General features: G+C 41.4%; 1 protein-coding gene across 2 annotated transcripts; it reads left to right on the top strand.

Annotated features, from left to right (window-relative positions):
- Nucleotides 1-8,098: 8,098 nt before the first annotated feature.
- Nucleotides 8,099-19,773, top strand: PCDH18 (protocadherin 18). 2 transcript variants are annotated; one of them, XM_024568935.3, is made up of 4 exons: nt 8,099-11,022; nt 11,805-11,890; nt 11,985-12,148; nt 18,955-19,773. In XM_024568935.3, the coding sequence occupies exons 1-4, from the start codon at nt 8,536-8,538 to the stop codon at nt 19,620-19,622; spliced, it is 3,405 nt and encodes a 1,134-aa protein (XP_024424703.2). In that variant the 5' UTR covers nt 8,099-8,535; the 3' UTR covers nt 19,623-19,773. The 2 variants fall into 2 exon arrangements, with proteins under 2 accessions (XP_024424703.2, XP_024424702.2); XM_024568934.3 differs by having other exon boundaries at nt 11,802-11,890.
- Nucleotides 19,774-19,921: the final 148 nt, after the last annotated feature.

Here is a 19,921-nt window from a genome sequence, read left to right as displayed (position 1 = left end):
ACTTCATAGTGTTGAAAAAAGGAAGAATTCACGAATGGGACAGCCTTTTTCATTTAATATCTAAGAAACAAGTAGTTATTTCTCTACAGGAAGTAGATTTTAGAGGTAAGATATACGAATTCAATATCAACTGTAAATTAGCCACGTAAAAATGTATTTAAATTTTGCGAGTCTCTCTTTTTCATGAAGTGATTCTGGGACTATTGTGGCAGACAACATGTGCTCTCTACTTAACATTCCCTCTCCACTCCACTTTGTTAACGGGACCCCCGATTTTAGCACTTTGTATGAAGTCAAGGTGCTATTCCTATAACTGAGGGGTAAAAAACTTCCTTAGTCTGGGCCAGTCATGACAATTCCACTCTCCTTGCTAGAGACTGATGAGTGGTCATGTGACACAAATCATGTGACCAAAGAGCTTTCAGTAAATAGCAGTGGAAGGCTTTGAGAATTTTTTTTTTTTTCTGGATGAGGAACCCATGCAAGAAGGTGAAGGCGGCACATCGAAGGGGGCAGAGCAGGAGGATGGCAGAAACCTGGGTCATGGTGGCATTACTGAGTGACTTATTCACACAGTCTCAGAGACATCTTATCTCTGCCTGTCTTGTGTCCTGAGGTAATAAACTCCTTCGTGTTGTCACTGCCTGCATTCTCTGACCTGTATCCCACCTGTTTCTAGTAATTATAAACATTTCATTATTAATGTTATAATAAGAATTAAATGAACAAAATGTAAAGCACTCAGCACATAATGGCTTTCAACTAACTACCTTTATTTTTATTGTGTTCCAAGAACTTAACATTTCATTTCTATGTGAGATGTTACTATTTTAGATAGTATTTTTTAAAAAAATTTTATCAGTAAATCTAAATGTAAAACTCTTAAGTTTTCCCTCTCTACCATATTTTGGAGTAGATATTTGCTACAATGTTTTACTACTCTGGGGGAGGTATTTTCTAAAATGCTTTCCTGTTTAATGGGAATTTTTTTTGAAATTAAATTTCATTGGATAGAGAATATTGGCTATAATTGATTAGTTGATTTAGTTTATAACTAAATTAACTTGCCAAAATTTAAAATAATGTGTAATAAAGAGGCACAATGTTGTCATGAATGGTGTCCCACTGAGTGCCTTGTAGGGGATAGACATTATTTTCAATAAAGGTAGGTCTAGCAACTTTCCTCAGTTTTGTTTCAACTGAAAAATGTTCTATATGATTAATATATATTTATTATGTAAAAAGTATGTAAACTGTTTAATTCCTTTTTACATTGGTGAAGGAATGGAAAATATACACATTTCCGGGACCAGTTTTATAGCTACATACACACACACACATATATTTTAGTAATCATTTATTTACTTTATTTTGTGAAATTTGAATTACTCTTGATAAAATTTCATATTTGACAAAACACTTTGAGCCTTTTATTTTCCTTGTAAAATTAAGCATCCCCCAATTCAATAACATTGCTCTTACTGCTCCGAAAATCCTAGACTATTCTTTGTTGAATGTGTTTCAACCAGCGGATGGTAACTGTGAAGTGAATCATTTCCTACAAACTCTAAGTAAATGAGACTGGGCACTGAAGTTGTGAATAACCTAACTGTATTTACTAATAATAAGTTCTTTGTGCATAATTGATGCTAATTCAATAGACATTTCTTTAAGCTTAACATACCATATTAAAGCTTCCCTTCACAACGTTTTAATATAATCTCAACTATCCTAAAATCGCATTGACTTGATTTTCATTAGTTCAGTGAAGGCTCATAATTCTAAGTCATGTTAGATTCCCTTTATACTTTTAGAAATGTTATCTTAAGGGTATACACCAGCTTATGTATAGTGGAATGCTCCTAGTTGGGAAAAAATGGTTGAATAAATTAGATATTGGTTAGGAGCATCCAGAAATATTGTACATAAAGTGGATTTTAACATGTACCTCAAAGATTTGAGCATCAGCAATGGGCTTTTCATCACACTTCAATTTCTTTTCTAAACCCTAGCTAGAAATAGTTAAGCATAAATGAGCAACATGCTGCAGATTTGCTTTACCACACCACTGAAAGAAATATTGGCGCCGGGAAAACATAAACTCGTCATTTATGTATACTGGACAGATGCAGAGCACTCAACCGGATATTCCTAAGCATACACATATATACAAATGTACATACACATAATGACTACGGAAATATTTTTGCCCGAGGAAATAGCTCCTCGAAAAGAATTAGATTTCTTCCTGAGAAGTACTCCTCTCCTGAACGAAAACTGTACTGCCTCAGTGGATTAGGACAGGGTGATAACTGATATAAAACACTGGACCCAGAGAGAAGCTTTAATTTCGCCTCCCTTTCTACGGATTTAACTAGAGAAGTTTCCTTCTATCAATTCTACTTACACTCTTGAATGAGTGGCATCTAAACCCTGGCCCTTTCTGTGATGATTGATCTTCAGCGTATGCCAATTGTCTTAATTCCCCTGTGGGGCAGGCTCGCACAGCATGTAGGATGTGAGTACCTTCGTGTTAGGTTTCTGCCACTTCGGACAACAGATTACCCTGCATAGCGATGTGTCTGAAACTTGGATGTGCCTAGAAATGAGCGGAGGATATTATTGAAATGCAGAATCTGCTTGGGAGGTCTGAGTGCTGAGCGTCAGCATTTCTCATGGGCTTCCCGGTGACGCCCACACTGCAGCTCTGTGGCCCTTACCAGGTGCAGCAATGCTTTTGAACAAGAGCGAAGACTCAACTCACTTGAGGCCTTACCCTGCCCTCCCAGCAGCAACTTTTGGAACACAGTTTGTAGGCTTAGTTTTCTGCATCAGCATCCTGCCCTGAGGAGAAGGAATTTAAGTGACTCTATAATAGTTCAGATGATTAAATCTGAGAACAGCCTTGCTGCCACCCTGTTTAACTTTGTGATCGGGTCTCAGATTTTGACCAGGCTTCCAGTATGTGCCCATTTTCAGAAAACTGGGTCTTAGGTGCCTGTCTTAATCTCTCATCCCATAACCTGCCTGACTCGAAAGGCCTAAGGTCCTAAAATGCATAGCAGCTCACCTGCCTGCCTTGCATAGGAACTCAGCTTGATTGCCTATTGCCGGAACCAAAGTCACCAGCTGGAACTTGGGGTACTGCCTTTGGCAGGGCATCCCAATTATGACTGCCCACTCAGACAAATTTGACCCAGCACCTGCCACTGTATTTTGTGGACCCTGGCTCTTCCTGGACCCAGAGATACTGCCTCCTGGCACCTGCACAATTGTGCCTCCAGGTGTGGGCCCTCCTGTGGGCGTCTGTCCCATCCAGTTTAGATCAGAATCCTACTGAAGGCTATTTCTATTCTACACATCTAAGGGTAGTTTAAGATCCGTTCTCATTTCCCCACCCTTGATCTTAGGTTGATAATGTTGTTCCAATAAAGGGTTCATATTGTTCAGTGATTTTCCATGATTATATTCTTAAATAGATTAGTAAGTGGAATAATATGTTGTTGGAGAACAACACAAAGAGATGTAGTATGATTGATAAAAGATCTAATAGTGGTTTTTTTTTTAATGAAAATCTTGTATCCTACACCAAATATGAGATAATTAAGCACCTGGTAGACTTCTGTTAGCTGTAGTATTAGATGTGTTCCGATGGTTTAGAGTGTGGCGGTATACTTAGGTAGAGTTGATAAATCTTTTCAAATTTTGTTCAGTGAACCAGCAAGTTTTTGGGATCATCATAGATCAGTGCTATTAGTTTTCTCAATTTGGTTTCAAAGGTGACCTTCATAAATCAAAACTGGAGAGAGATTCATCTTCACAGCATACAATTGTATAAGCATCTAACCCAAAAGTTTAAAAAACAGAAAAGGCCCTGGCTGGTGTGACTCAGTGGATTGAGTGCTGCCCTGTGAACCAAAAGGTTGCTGGTTTGATTCCCAGTCAGAGCACACGCCTGGGTTGTGAGCCAGGTCCCCGGCAGGGGGCGTGCGAGAGGCAACCACACACTGATGTTTCTTTCCCTCTCTTTTTCCTTCCCTTCCCCTCTCTAAAAACAAATAAAATTATTTTTTAAAAAAAGCAAGCAAGGAATATAAATGTAACCCTTTTACTCCCTTCAATGGATGGTAGGGAGAACACAGATACACAGAGGGCAAGGAAAGGAAACCAATGTTTGGTGTATGTTTACTCCGGGCCAACCTCTGCACAAAGCCCCCAATTACAGGCCAACCTCGTTTTACCACTTCGCTTTATTGCACTTTGCAGATATTACATATTACAACAAATGGGGGGGTTATGGCAACCATGTGCGGAGCAAGACTATCAGCACCATTTTTTCAGCAGGCTCAGAAGGTGGTTAGCATTTTATCACAATGAGTTACTTTTTGATTAAGGTATGTACATTTTTTAGACATAATACTCTTGAACACTTAATAGACTATAGTGTAGTGTAAACATACATTTTATAGATGCTGGGGAACCACACGATTTGTGTGACTCGCTTTGTTGAGATATTCACATTATTGTGGTTGTCTGGAACTGCACCCACGTTATTTCTGAGGTGTATCTGTATTTAAATCTTACAAGAATCTGGAGCAGTGAATTATTATTATTCCCAGAGGATCAGACATGTTACATAGTTTGTTCAGTTGCACAGCTCCCAACTGGTGGTGCCTGCATGCACCCGTGTGTCAGACTCACCGGAAAAGTCAAACTTTTTATCTTAAACAGTCCCAGAGTGTTGGGATTCCTTAACTTTACCAACTTGTGTCTGGCCAAACTTTGGCTCTCATCTAATTCCCCAGGACACACAGTGATTATTTAGACTCATTACAGATCTGTGGAGTCAAGCAGGACTGTGAGCACCTCCTACGAGGCATTTCCCAGCAAATCCTCTCAGGACAGATTGTAATGTGATGCTCGTCTACAAGAAGACCTGGCATCCCATTTTTTTCTGTGATGATGAGAAAGATATGATGTGGTCAGATGGAAGGGAATATTTATTCTTCTACCTATTTTGTCTTTCACACATTCCAATAAAAGACAAATTAATAACTAAGAGTTTTAAGACAAAATCCACAACTGTTTAAAAAATGAGTGAATGTAATTATGTATTCCACTACCAAAAAAGATACTGTTCTTTACATCCTGGAGAGACATCTGCACTTTGTGATCCTGTCTTACATTTTCCTTCCTCTTTAGTAGGAAGGAAAACATTAACGGCTTAGAATTATGAAGCTTCATTTTCTTTAAAACAAAAGTAATCCAAGTAAATGGCACAGTGAAAGTGTCGTTAGAGGTGACGGATGTACTGCAAATCCCAGCCGGTGTCTTTTCTCTAGGGTTAGCAATTGTCAGCCGAGCGAGGCTAACGTGGTAAAGGATATTTGTGGATTAAAAAAAAAAACAAAACAGGATGGAATTAGCCAAGATTCTCCTCTAGGAGCTTAATGGTGGCTAATGTCACTCAGAACACCGCAGAGGTGGAACCACTGCCAGACCAGAGGTGGACGAATGTCAAGAGCTCAGTTCTCCATCACTGGATATCTGAGAAGTTGTTTTAGAGGTTCTACTACTTCTTCATGACCCTGTGAAATTCCGGAAGAAGGAGAAAGTTCAGTCAAATCACTACTAGATGACAACCTAGAGGAGTTTATTGGGTTTTCTTCCCTAATTGAAACCCTTCACAAATAGTGGGTGATATGGGAGAGAGTTCTTTCAGAATGTTCTTTTCAGGACTACCAAACAAGGATATTTTGAATTGCTGGAGCCAATTGAAAATGTGAAGGAAACATTTATTTTCTCTTCTGTACTTTTTGAAAACAAGTTTGAAAAACAGAGTAGTGGTATATAGTAAGGAGAAATCAAAATCACACTACTATCGAGTGGGCATATATAATTTTTCAGGGAGAGATTGGCAAGATAAAAATGACATGATATGTGATGAGGATGATATCATAAGTGAAAAATGCCATCCTCCATAAAAAGATTTCAAGTTCTTCAAAGATTTACTCATAGAAAAACATTTTTTATGACTATATATCAACTTACAATCTATTTTAAATATTTCAGTAAGATAATCAGAAGCTCTTTCACATTGACTAATTCTTTTCAAGCTTACTGTCAGAAATAAAAGATTTTTAGAAACTATTTTTACTTTTTGAGCATTAGGGAGAATGTCCTCTGCATGAAGGTAATCAAGTCCATTTGGGGGGGAGTAGACATCAAATCCACAAAGAAAACTCTCCTAGAACAAATGGAATTAGATTACCTTTGAAGTCTTGCCCCAACTTTGAATAGTCACTAATTCCTTTCTTTGCTCTTTTGGAGTTTGCAAAGGGGTTCACGAAAGCCTGAATTGATATAATTATTGGCTCAGATTGTTAGTGATCTAGGCCAGATGGTTATGGGTTTCTAAAGTCCCAGTTGCTTGGGGTAGCTTTCCTGGTCTGCCTATAGGGTTTGGGGAGCTGCAATTTGAAAGGGCTACAAACTTGCAAAACAGTGTTATTCATGGGGCAGAATGTTCATCAGCGTGACCCAGTACTAAATACATTCATTATAGGCATTTCTATTCTGTACAATTTGCCACACAGCACTGGCTTCTGGAGGGGGGAAAAAGACAATGGCTTATAAAATGCCTTTGAATGCCTAAAAAGAAGGCGAGCTCATGCTGAGACTTCTCTGCTTTCTTTTTTGGAAAGAACCTTCTTACTGACTTTAGTTGAGCTCTGCTGGGAGTAAGCAAAGTGGAAAAATCAGAAAATTGCTTTTTTTTATTTGTTTCTGGGGGGCAAACTAGAGAGTGGGAGAAAATAAATAGAAAAAAGTGACAATGCGATTATGTGAACCAGCAGATATGTAAGTGGATGGAGACAGCAGAGGAATAATGCAAGAGGGATGGAAAGAAAGTAGTAAGAATAGAGCCACGGTGATGAACTTAAAAGGAATTGCAGAGCAGAAAGAACACCATAAACAATCACATTTTCAAATAAGAATGCCATATCAGTCCCTGTGACCTGGATAGGGCACTGCCTCCCGTGACACTTCCTAACAAAATGCAGTGTTCAGCTCAGGCATTTTATTCTGCAATGCAAACAAGCACTGGGGTTTTCAAATGCACATCTGAAAAGTGTCTTCATAAATAATACAGACATTACAGCAACTTGTCTTGTGAACTACTGAGCCCATGTTCCCCCAGTACTCACTGTGAAGACCCACCATGGATAGATACATAGTACCTTTTGGTGGAAATTGGCTTGCTAACGTATGAAATGTCCATTCTCCAAGATAACAGGATTTTTTTTTTAAGTACAGGACAAAGAAATAGCATAGCCAATTTTGCCCACTCTCAAAGAGAGAAGTGATGTAAGGTATACTGTTGATTAGTTTAACTCCTCAGGTGTTCCTTTAAATCTTGCTAATGAAGAGAAATCAAGAGTAAAATATAACCCCTTTCTTATCTTCAAAGAATAAAGATGAAAGAAAAACAGAGAATGAAACATCTTCACTGGTTCAGTCCCTTGAAACACAGCCCCAAGAAAATGTGCTTGAGCTCGCGGAGGGAGAAAGACCCCGTATTTACAGAGGGGGAGGGGAAGGAGGCAGGCTGAGAGCATAATTAGAAGCAAGTTTTCAAATTTTATTAAATCCCTCCACCAACAACATGCACTTAGAGGTATTTTAAGTTAAACCAGTACTTAAAGAACATGAAAAGCAAGATGATTACATGTTTGTGGAAGTAGAAAGGGCAATTAAGAAAACCAGAACAATTTAAAATGCCATATAAATACAGGCGACCAGAAGTTGATTTAAAGTTTTTTCTTCTGTAATTTGTCTCCCCTTTGTCGTGGCACGCTCAGAGAAAGTGAATGCAGGGGGTGGGGGGGGGGAGTGGGGAGGGGGAGGGGAGGTGCAGTCCTGGGGCTGCTTCCCACCCTCTGCTCTCTCCCGCGCCCCAGGCCCCCGCCTTCCTCCTCTGAGTCCCCCTCCCTCCGGTGTTGCCCGCCCTCGCTTTGGGGACTCCATCAGCTTTTGATTTGGAAGCACGCTGATTGGCTGGAAGCGGTTCAACACACGCCGGGCCAGAGCGCTTTGTCTGAGTTGAAGTGAAGTTGTACAGATTTTAGACTGGAGTCAGCAATCACGGGTGTTTAGTCTGCAGCTGAGCAGAGAAAGGGAGCAAGAATCGCTGGGGAAGGATCCACTGCAGACCCCGCCGGCACCCTGCTCTGGATGGATTCCGGCGACAGGCAGGGGGAACCGCGGAGGTGACAAGCAGATTCTGCCTGCAAAGCGGACAGACAGCCAAGCAAAGGCGAGGGTTGTTGGACTCCATGCTGATGATATCTGGAAGTCGTGACACGGTGTGTATAAAACAAAAGTTTGCGAGCTGTTAATTGCTGCTGTGTTATTAAGAGGCGCTTTCAAGTTTCAAGTACCAAATGTAGCTTAGCTTTAAGTTGCCAAAGGAAGTTGGGGGAATTGCTTTGCTGTTTTAAGTTGCTTTGTGAGAGGAACCTCATAAACCATCCGATGTACCAAACGAATGCTAAGATGCACTTTAGATTTGTTTTTGCACTCCTGGTGGTATCTTTCAACTCCGATGTATCGGGCAAGAATTTGAAATACAGGATTTATGAGGAGCAGAGGGTTGGATCAGTAATTGCAAGACTATCAGAGGATGTGGCTGATGTTTTAGTGAAGCTACCTTATCCTTCTACTGTGCGTTTTCGAGCTATGCAGAGGGGAAATTCTCCTCTACTCGTAGTAAATGAGGATAATGGGGAAATCAGCATAGGGGCGAAAATTGACCGGGAACAGCTGTGCCAGAAAAACTTGAACTGTTCCATAGAGTTTGATGTGATCACTCTGCCCACTGAGCACCTGCAGCTTTTCCATATTGAAGTTGAAGTGCTGGATATTAATGACAATGCCCCCCAGTTTTCAAGACCTCTCATTCCTATCGAGATCTCAGAGAGTGCAGCGGTTGGGACTCGCATCCCTCTGGACAGTGCATCTGATCCAGATGTTGGGGAAAATTCCCTCCACACGTACTCTCTCTCTGCCAATGCTTTTTTTAATATTGAGGTTCGGACCAGGACTGATGGAGCCAAGTATGCAGAACTCATAGTGGTCAGAGAGCTGGATCGGGAGCTGAAGTCAAGCTATGAGCTTCAGCTCACTGCCTCAGACATGGGGGTGCCTCAGAGGTCTGGCTCATCCATACTGAAAATCAGCATTTCCGACTCCAATGACAACAGCCCGGCTTTTGAGCAGCAGTCTTACATAATTCAGCTCTTAGAAAACTCCCCTGTTGGCACTTTGCTCCTAGATCTGAACGCCACGGATCCAGATGAGGGCGCCAATGGGAAAATTGTGTATTCCTTCAGCAGTCATGTGTCTCCCAAAATTATAGAGACTTTCAAAATCGACTCAGAAAGAGGACATTTGACTCTTTTCAAGCAAGTGGATTATGAAATCACCAAATCCTATGAGATTGATGTTCAGGCTCAAGATATGGGTCCGAATTCAATCCCAGCTCATTGCAAAATTATAATTAAGGTTGTGGATGTTAATGACAATAAACCTGAAATTAGCATAAATCTCATGTACCCTGGGAAAGAGGAAATATCTTATATTTTTGAAGGGGATCCTGTTGATTCATTTGTTGCTTTGGTCAGGGTCCAGGACAAGGACTCTGGGCTGAATGGAGAAGTAGTTTGTAAGCTTCATGGACACGGTCACTTTAAACTTCAGCAGAGTTATGAGAACAACTATGTAATCCTGACAAATGCCACACTGGATAGAGAAAAAAGATCTGAATACAGTTTGACTGTGATTGCTGAGGACAAGGGGACACCCAGTCTCTCCACAGTAAAGCATTTTACTGTTCAAATCAGTGATGTAAATGACAACCCTCCCTACTTCCAGAGAAGTCGATATGAATTAGCAATCTCAGAGAATAACTCGCCAGGGGCATTTATCACTGCTGTTACGGCCTCAGATCCTGATGATGGAGAAAATGGGCAAGTTACATACACTATTTTGGAGAGTTTTATCCTGGGAAATTCCATAACTACCTATGTTACCATTGACCCATCGAATGGACACATCTATGCCCTCAGAATCTTTGATCATGAAGAAGTGAGTCAGATAACTTTTGTGGTTGAAGCAAGAGATGGAGGAAGTCCAAAGCAACTTGTAAGCAACACCACAGTTGTGCTCACCATCATCGATGAGAATGACAACGTCCCTGTGGTCATAGGGCCTGCACTGCGCAATAATACTGCAGAAATCTCCATCCCCAAAGGGGCTGAAAGTGGCTTTCATGTCACAAGAATAAGGGCAATCGACAGAGACTCTGGTGTGAATGCTGAACTCAGCTGCTCCATAGTGGCAGGTAATGAGGATAATATCTTTATAATTGATCCACGATCATGTGACATCCATACCAATGTGAGCATGGAGTCCGTTCCCTACACAGAGTGGGAGCTCTCAGTTGTCATCCAGGACAAAGGCAATCCCCAGCTGCACACCAAAGTCCTTCTGAAGTGTGCGATCTTGGACTACACAGAGTCAGTGACAAGCACAGCGATGACCTCAGTGAGCCAAGAATCTTTGGATGTCTCCATGATTATAATTATTTCCTTAGGAGCAATTTGTGCAGTGTTGCTGGTTATCATGGTGCTGTTTGCAACTAGGTGTAATCGAGACAAGAAAGACACGCGATCCTACAACTGCAGGGTAGCAGAGTCAACGTACCAGCACCACCCCAAAAGACCATCCCGGCAGATCCACAAAGGAGACATTACGTTGGTGCCTACCATAAATGGCACTCTCCCCATCCGATCTCATCACAGGTCGTCTCCGTCTTCATCTCCCACCTTAGAAAGAGGGCAGATGGGCAGCCGGCAGAGTCACAACAGTCACCAGTCCCTCAACAGTTTGGTGACAATCTCATCGAACCACGTGCCAGAAAATTTCTCATTAGAACTCACCCATGCCACTCCTGCAGTTGAGGTAAGATCATACACTGCACCGTTTCACTGACAGAGTAGCTGTTCACAAGTTGTGTTAAGGGCTAGTTCTGCAATTAAGAAGTAACAGTACTAACAACATGCAAATAATGTAAGGTGCAAGTTACATTATGTATATATAGCAAGTATACAAGCCTGAGCATATTGTTTTAAGTTTTTCTGAAAGAATTTACTTGCATGTACCATGTAGAATATTGAAAAATAAGTGTGAAGCTTACAAAGGACTATCTGATTAGAATCCCCATACATCCAAGATTAAGATACTGGAAGCCAAAAATAAAGGGGTTTGTAATATTCTCATAGGTGTGGTCTCTACTTTTAAAAAAAGCCCAAACAAATAAACAAACACACAAAACCCCTCTAGCCTCCAGAATCCTATCTCAGTGCATGTTATTTGTTCCGCTTTGGAAAATTTTCTGATGTTATTTTTACTACATGTGTTAGAATGTTGTGTTTTAGAGAATTTTCTATGTATTTTTATAACAGATCACTTTAATATGAACTATAAAATAAAGGAAATCCACCTGTTATTTATAAAGGAGTCCCCTTTCAAAAAGAAAAAGAAAACTCAGCTGTGTAAGACCACTCGAATCTCTCTGGCATGCATTCAGTTATGCTGGCGGCTAGCTGTAGAGTCTGCCACAGTTCAGCACATGTGGACCTTTAAAGACAGGGAGCATGCTCCTTGTTTTTCCTTGCTGAAAGCTTGGGAGTACTGGGGGCTTTGTTTCCAGGAATCAGTTCTGTCTCTTTGGTTTCCAGCAGGTCTCCCAGCTTCTTTCAATGCTTCACCAGGGGCAATATCAGCCAAGGCCAAGTTTTCGAGGAAACAAATATTCTAGGAGCTATAGGTATGAATTGCACTTGTGTTGCCTATTCAGTCTCAAATTACATGGATGCTAAAGAATAAAAACTCTACATACATTCCCTGATTTATCTTTCTAGATTTGCCCTTCAAGACATGGACAAATTTAGCTTGAAAGACAGTGGCCGTGGTGACAGTGAAGCAGGAGACAGTGATTATGATTTAGGGCGAGACTCTCCAATAGACAGGCTGCTGGGCGAAGGATTCAGCGACCTGTTTCTGACAGATGGAAGAATCCCGGCAGGTAAGGGGGCAGTGAGAGGTGAATCCTTATTGCTCAGATCTGTTACAGCAGTGAAGTGAGCAGTTTCCCCCAGCTCCTATGCTCTTTGTCCTTTGTACTAAGTCTCTGTAATCTTCACACTATTAGCAATGAACATAGCCTGAAACACTTTGCAGTTGTTCTCTTAAAATTCCTATGAAGCAGTTGGTAGAGCAGGAGTAAGCATGAGAGCTTAACAAGCCAAGGAGAAAGGAGTGGGCAGAGGAGGAGAGGAAACCACATTGCTTTCCTCCTCGCACGGCCCCGTGCAGTGCTGGCACAGGACACTCTTGAGCAACTCTTCATAAAATTACTGGGTGGCTGCTTTCACTCAGCAGCCTGTTTTGGTGCATGGTGGTGAACTGGACTATAATTTGGAGGACATATTTCCTGTGATGGAGACCAACTCACAGAAGCAGAGATTAAAATACACTAGAAAATGGTATCCTTTAACCACTAAAAATAGGAGAGAGAACACGTCTTTGTAGGTGGTATGCATAGAACACTTTTTGCCACCTTTCATTTTATGTCTGCAGCAGAGTGGGATAGAAACAGAGTCCAAGAGGGGAATTTGTGAGTATACAATGGATGCAGGAGATCCTAGTAAGTTATGAGGCACTTTTTCCTTAGAATCCCTTCGCTTTAATTGTGCAGGAGAAACTTCCCTGAACCAACTGTGTAAATACTGACTAAACCATTGAAGCGATCCTGTGACTAAAGACTAATATTAAATCAACCCGTAGGAACACATAATGTTCCTTTGGCTACTTATGTTTCTAAATTCTACTGTATGTTGATCTAGTGACTGCTGTTTGGTAGATGAAAGGCGGAAGAAGACTATATATTACCCATCTGAGTCCATCAAACATCTGTTTTCTAAATACAGATCAGAAAGAGAGTTTTGGAACTAGACATGAGGGAGCTTCAGAGGGCCACAGAGAGTCAGGAAAAATCAGTGAACAGAAACTCTAGCTCTCATAGTTGTAGTAGAGGTGGGGGCAGTAGCTGCTAGTATTATCGTATTTGTCAGACTATAAGACTACTTTCCCCCCAAATTTGGGAGGAAAATGGGGGTGTATCTTATAGTCCAAATGTAGCTTACTTGGCTCGCTGGGCTGGGGGCGGGTGTGGTGGAACGGGGTCACAGGAGGCAGGAGCAGGACCACATTTCTTGCTTAAAATTTTTTTTCCTTTTTTCCTCTGCTAAAACTAGGTGCGTCATATGGTCCTGTGCGTCATATAGTGTGAAAACTATGGTAGTCTTGCAGTCACAGTACTAGTTGCCAACAGCGTCCCAATGCTTCCTCCAGGCCCACAAAGCGCTCTGCACTTGCAATCCTTCTCCCAGTGCTGGACGCAGGCATTAGTGGTGGGTGGTGGTAGGAAGTAGTGAGATATACAGAAACCAAAGCTTATAAAGGTTTAAATATGTGTCCAAAATAGGCAATTTGTTCATGGGAAAGGTGAGATTTGAGCCACTCTCATACTCTTACTCTTCTATCAAGAATAATAATCTGAAGTAACAGGTTGTTGCATGTTTTGAAAAAGTAGGTTGACAGTCATATTTATTCTTTATTTTAGAGTCTTACTACCCTCCATGAAACTATTAAATGCTGCTTATTTAATTGTTTACACTGGTAGACACCACATTTCCTGCAGGATGAGGGTAGGGAAGGGCTTCTAGTTACTTGAAGCACCATATATACTTGAGAGGCTGGTTGGCTCGGTCGTCCATGGTGTTTGTGTGTTTTGTTTTGTTTCATTTTTGAATTCATAGATTTCCTCCACCGGTTTAGAGAGAAAGCTCTGCAAATCTGTGGGATGTACATGGCTTTGGACAACTTGATGAAAGAGAATGTTTTATTATTTTTACCCATGAAATGGGGGTGTGTGTGTGTGTGTATGAATGAAATGGCTGGATTTCTATTATCCCATGACACTGACAGAGCTCTACTTCTGAATGCTGGTCCCCAATTTTGAATAACCTGATTTCCCAAGTTACATTATTGCATAAAACAGAAAAATCATGTAATGGGTACAATGTCAATACTTCATTATGTGTCTTTTCTAATTATATGAAGTCTATTCATTGACATTTTAATTTAGCAGCACAGTTAAAAAGAGAATAACTACCCCTACTTACATTGCCTTGCAGGATGTGGGCCTAAATATTGTCTAAAGTCCTTTTCAGTTCTGAAGTTTAAGTCTAGCAGCTAATCATGGTCTAACTCTTTAGAAAAGATCAAGACTTCTCTTTTTGCTCATTCTTGTATTTTCAAAGTTACCAACACTAGATATGTTCAGGGCAGGAGAGTTCACTGATGCTTGATTTAAAAAATAAAATTAAAATAAATGTCAAAGAATAAAGACATTGGGAAAACAATGGGCAGATGTAAAGTGTAGAGTTTAGGGAGTCTCGTTTAGTGAGTTACATTAGACCTCTTCCAAGTTACGTTTCTTTTTAAAGTTAGAGGCTCACTTTACATTATCATTAATAATACCAGTTAATATATAGACAGCCTCTAAGAAACAATTCCGTATTTACACAGTCATACTTAATGCAGGTGTGTAGTGGGAGAGCTCGTTGTTGGTGTGTGGTGTTGTGCGACAACGGGTTGTATTACAGCAGACACATTTCTGCCTGACTAGCGACCTGCCTCGCTGTGGGGTGTGGTGGAAAGGATTTTGCAGGCACAGAGCACCAGAGTATCACCAATGACCCATGAAGTATGTTAAGCTTTACTCGTGTTTGGCTCGTGTAGAAAGAAACGTGCATATTGAGTATCTACACAGATACAACCTTCCTTTGACTATAACCATCATTCCGATGATACTTCCCCAGTTTTCTGGCTAATTCTTCACCCTGGCAGCTTCTGCCAGCACATTAGGGTATAAAAGCCATGCTTTGTAAACTTATATTCCCAGGAAATATCCCAAGTCGAACAAAAATTAAGTCCATATTTGAATGCCATTAACAGAAACCAGTGCAGTTCTCGAAAGCAGGCATATTTTTAGGACTTAAGTATCTTATTCCAACGGTTCTTCTGCATTAAACTGTGATCAAATATAGATTATGTTATGTTGCACTGCCTGCCAACAGGGTCATTTCTGGTCATTCGTTCTATTAATTCCCACAGACTCAGCCTGCATGCTGAGCAGCAAAATCACATGCATTTTTGTCTGTTGGCCCGTGTTTGTCAACATAGTTTCCCCCTTACTCATGTACCTTGGAACCACACGTCCTCCTGCACAACCTCCGTTTTCCCAGGCTGCTAGCTGGGCCAGGGCGACTTGCAACAGAAAGGCTTGAGTTTGTTTCTTGTGATGCTCCTTCCTGGCCCAGCTCATTCCACTTTTCATCAGACTGTCCTCAGTGATGATTTAATTCAAATATTCCTCTTTCATTCTGAGTTCTTCATTCTCATGGCTGGTATCCTAGTTCTGATCTTTCTTCCATGGCTGGTTTTACTGGGCAAGCATGTGAACTGATAATATCTTCTCTCTAGTAACTCCTCCCTTTGCTAACTCTTTCATAGAGCTTAAGCAGCTTTTCATAACATTTTAATGTACTTTTGTTTTTTTTTTGTTTAAAATCAATCAATAAGTGACCTGTTGCCCAACAACACCTGATGAAACCTTCACATCCTGGGATTCTAAGGCAAATGAAATTGGCTCCTAGCTTATGAACTCTCAATTTTGGCTTTTTTGTGTCTTCTGCGATAGACAGGGCCACCTCTTCGTATAACTTAAACCAATTCTTTGCTCATGTGCTTTTCTACCTAAAAAAAATAAAAACAAAACCAAAAAGACACTGGCTGGTCCTCCCTGGGTCTGTCTAAATCCTAGTCATCTCTCAAATCTTGTTTCAGGTTTCTCTTTGATGACTTCAGCCTCCATGCTCACTATTCTTTTTTCTTACATGCGCTCAGCATCATGTGTTGGCACTCTAACCGGCCATAGGGCCTCATTTGCTACCCTTGACTCAGAACTCGGTCTGAAACCATTTGAGGGCAGGGAGCTGGCAGAGACCTCGTATGTGAGAGGCTCTTCCAACATGACTGTTGGATCCCTCATTAACTACCAGCTTGGTAGCAGTTAGGCACACATTTTTCTTCTAATATTTCGTGCTTGCTTCCTGCCCTGCCTGTAAGATTCATAGAGGGTAGTAACAGAATTGATAGTTATGTAGCAGAAAAGAAGAGTTCTCTGTTTCCCTCACACCCTCCCCTCCCCAGGGGAAAGAACTTGGCAGTGCTTTCAAAGAGGGACAGAGGGATCAGCCACTTGCACCACTTGCCTAGTTCCACACATGGGACGTGGTATGGAACCTCTGCGGCCCTGACTTAGGCACACACTAAAAATGTTGCACGTAGTTGAGTCTCCAGGGAAAGGATTGAAAATGTCAATGAAAGAGAGAACTGCCCTCTTCTGCACCCCTGCGCTTCCATCTGCATTATTTTTTGCCATCCCTCTCTCCATGAGTGTTTCCTTATCAATTATTATTTTCTATTTTTGTGTTGATTTTTCTTATTTTAGAATTGCAGTCCCATTTATTTGTTGTGAAATTGTAAAATAGCATTCTCTGTTTAAAAAGTCCCTGTGACCAAAATGACTTCTGAATGTAAATTTTCATTGTAATCACCCAGATTGTGTTTTTGGTGACATGTTCATTCTGTCTGAGGCTCTAGAAATTTGGTCATGCTCAGGATTCTTAGAAGCCTATGCAATTTTTTCCCCCTAACTTTTCTCCCCTAATGTTAATGTCCCTAAACATTAAAATAAAAAGTCAATCGAACAGTTAAGTCTTTCCCACCGAGTTAAATGCCAGAAAATGAATGAAAGATGTCACCAGGCCCATTACCCTTCCTTGTAACAGGATGTGAGAAAGACAACAGAGACAGGTCCTTTCCATTTTCAGAGACTCGGGCAATTAAGAAAAAATTCATTACCACTGTGATAGTTACTGCACTGTTTAGAAAACCTCATTGCGATTAATGTATTCCAGTTACTTTCAACCCCTTTTGGTTTTGTCCCCACCAGCTGATGAACACCACTTGGTATTTCCAAGTTGTGATAATGCATGAAGTCAGCACATCTAAGCATCCCTTTACTCTGAAATCATCCTTCCTCATCTAAACTTTACCTTTCTTCATGGCAAAATGACACAGGGATTCTCAACGCTTGCCCTCTTTCTCCTGCCCCCCAGCGATTCCTGTGGAATCAGTATTCACACTCTTCTGTATTTTCTCTACTCACTTTGTATTTTTAGCTTTTCTAGAATCAGATTTTTTTTTTTCGCTCACAGTACTTGCTTTCATTCTTCTGGATAAATGTCCAGAAGTGAGACTGCTGGATCATATGTCAGTTCTACTTTGAATTTTTTGAGGAAACTTCGTACTCTTTTCCACACTGGTTCCACCCGCTTTTTCCAACACAGTGGAGGAGGGTTCAGGTTCTTCTCATCCTTATCAACACTTGTTATTTTTTGTTCTTTATAACAGCCATCCTGACAGGTTTGAGGTGATACCCCATTGTGATTTTGAGTTGCATTTCCATGATGATTAGAAAATATATAATGAAGGCTTATTCTCTGCAGACACTTTACCTAGTGCTAGGGATACAGCCGTACACACAACAGACAATTTGCTCCCTCTGACAAGGGATTTGGCACTGTTCAAAAGTCATTCTCTTTAGCAGTAGTTTCATAGAAAGAGAAATCTTTCATAAATAGCCAGATCTATAGAATCAGCTCTAAATATGTAGATATGGTTGATATCAAGCCAGTTTTCATTAAAATATAAGATAATTCCTTTAAATTTTATGTATTCTGTGATTTGCTCTAAAATAAAAATTGTGATGTTAAGGAGACCTGATTGTCACTGGGAGAGATGGATGATTTTTGGAGTATAATTTGTATCTTCACATTTCCTGGTTGTTATGTAGTTTAGCACTGTATTTTCCAAATTTAGAGATTTTTCTCTTTAGTTTTCTGCTTTTCTCATATCATCTATTATTTCTATGAGTGTGACCACTCACATTCCAATAAGAGCATCATAACAACTGGAAGAATAGGGTTTTCATGTTCATCTTTTGATACTTTTTCATCTATTTGAATTTCAAATCTTTAAAAAGAAGACTTTTTAACCGAATAACCACAGATGCCTGGTAGTTGAGGATGATCTACATTGCTATTTTAAATAACAACTCCTTAAATAATCCAGAACACCTTTAAGGGAGATTAAGGAGTACAATGACCCGAAAGATTATTATAGTCTCAATGCTTCCATTAAAAGTAAAGTAGGTCGGTTAGATCTCAGTATCTGGAAAGTTACTCAAAGGTAGTACTCCAGGATTATCTGGCAGCATTATAGAGCTACGGATTTCACTTATTGTTCCGGTGTTTCTAGAATTTATGTTCAGTAAATATCTTCTCACCGACACCCTCCTCCTTTTCCAGTCATTCTCGTGTTTCAGTCCCCAATCCCTTTGCCATTCCTTGAGTAGCAGAAATGATATTCCTGACAAGCATGAACCCTAAGTCCCCCTTTCCTTTTTTTGCTGAACAAGAAAAAATAGATATACCAGGTCCATAAAACTAACATGCACATGAAAGCCAGAATCGTGGTTCATCTAATGTGTCCATTAATGGGTTGGTATCAGGATAGTAGTTTTCCCTGTCTCATTCTATGGGTTTTTGTTTTTGTTTTTGTTTTTTGATAAATTACATCCCCCGTCCCCCCGAGCCATGCTGAGTATAACCTCGGATCCCCTTGTTTCCCCGGGCGCAGCCATGAGGCTGTGCACAGAGGAGTGCAGAGTCCTGGGGCACTCGGACCAGTGCTGGATGCCACCGCTGCCCTCGCCCCCCTCCGACTACCGCAGCAACATGTTCATCCCCGGGGAGGAGTTCCCTGCGCAGCCACCTCCGCAGCGCCCACACCCGGGTCTGGAGGACGACGCCCAGCCCTCGGACTCCGCGGAGAAGAAGAAGAGCTTTTCTACCTTTGGGAAGGACTCCCCAAACGAGGAGGACGCGGGGGACAAAAGCGCGTCCTCGCTGCTCTCGGAAATGAGCAGCGTGTTCCAGCGCCTCCTGCCCGCCTCCCTGGACAGCTTCGTGGAGGCCAGCGAGGGGGAGCGCTCCAACTCACTGGAGCGCCGCAAGGGGCCCCCGCCGGCCAAGGCCACGGGCTACCCACCGGGCGTGGCGGCCTGGGCGGCCAGCACGCACTTCCAGAACCCTGCGGCCAGCCCCGCGCCCGCCCTGGGGGCGCACCCGGGAGCGCAGCCCTCCTGCAAGTGGCTGCCGGCCATGGAGGAGATCCCCGAAAACTACGAAGAGGATGATTTTGACAATGTGCTCAACCACCTCAACGATGGGAAACACGAACTCATGGACGCCAGCGAGCTGGTGGCCGAGATTAACAAGCTGCTTCAGGATGTGCGCCAGAGCTAGGAGATGGGAGCGAAGCGTTTTTGTTTCCATATGTGTGGAAATAGGGGACGGAGACAACCCCGAGAGAACGGGCATTGCCAAGTCGTTGCATTTATCGTAAATGTGTCTGTGTATATTGAATATTAAATACTGTATTTTCGTATGTACACAATGCAAGTGTGATTATTTTAATCTGTATTTTAAAAATACATTTGTACCTTATATTTATGTGTAATTTAACAGACAAATTTTATTTTTTTACTCCCATGACAGACATGTCTTTCCTAGTCACGTCGAAAGTAGCCACTGTTCAATTCTGA

Source organism: Desmodus rotundus, chromosome 9, assembly GCF_022682495.2.
Source record: "Desmodus rotundus isolate HL8 chromosome 9, HLdesRot8A.1, whole genome shotgun sequence".
Classification (NCBI taxonomy): domain Eukaryota; kingdom Metazoa; phylum Chordata; class Mammalia; order Chiroptera; family Phyllostomidae; genus Desmodus; species Desmodus rotundus.
Note: the sequence above shows the minus strand (reverse complement) of the source record. Positions and strands in the feature narration are given on the sequence as shown.

Excerpts from the sequence above, each read along its gene's own strand:
- PCDH18 (XM_024568934.3), top strand. The coding sequence starts at position 8,536 with ATGTACCAAACGAATGCTAAGATGCACTTTAGATTTGTTTTTGCACTC. Across the intron at positions 11,023-11,801 it reads ATGCCACTCCTGCAGTTGAG|CAGGTCTCCCAGCTTCTTTC; the intron begins GTAAGATCATAC and ends TTTGGTTTCCAG. Across the intron at positions 12,149-18,954 it reads AGATGGAAGAATCCCGGCAG|CCATGAGGCTGTGCACAGAG; the intron begins GTAAGGGGGCAG and ends CCCCGGGCGCAG.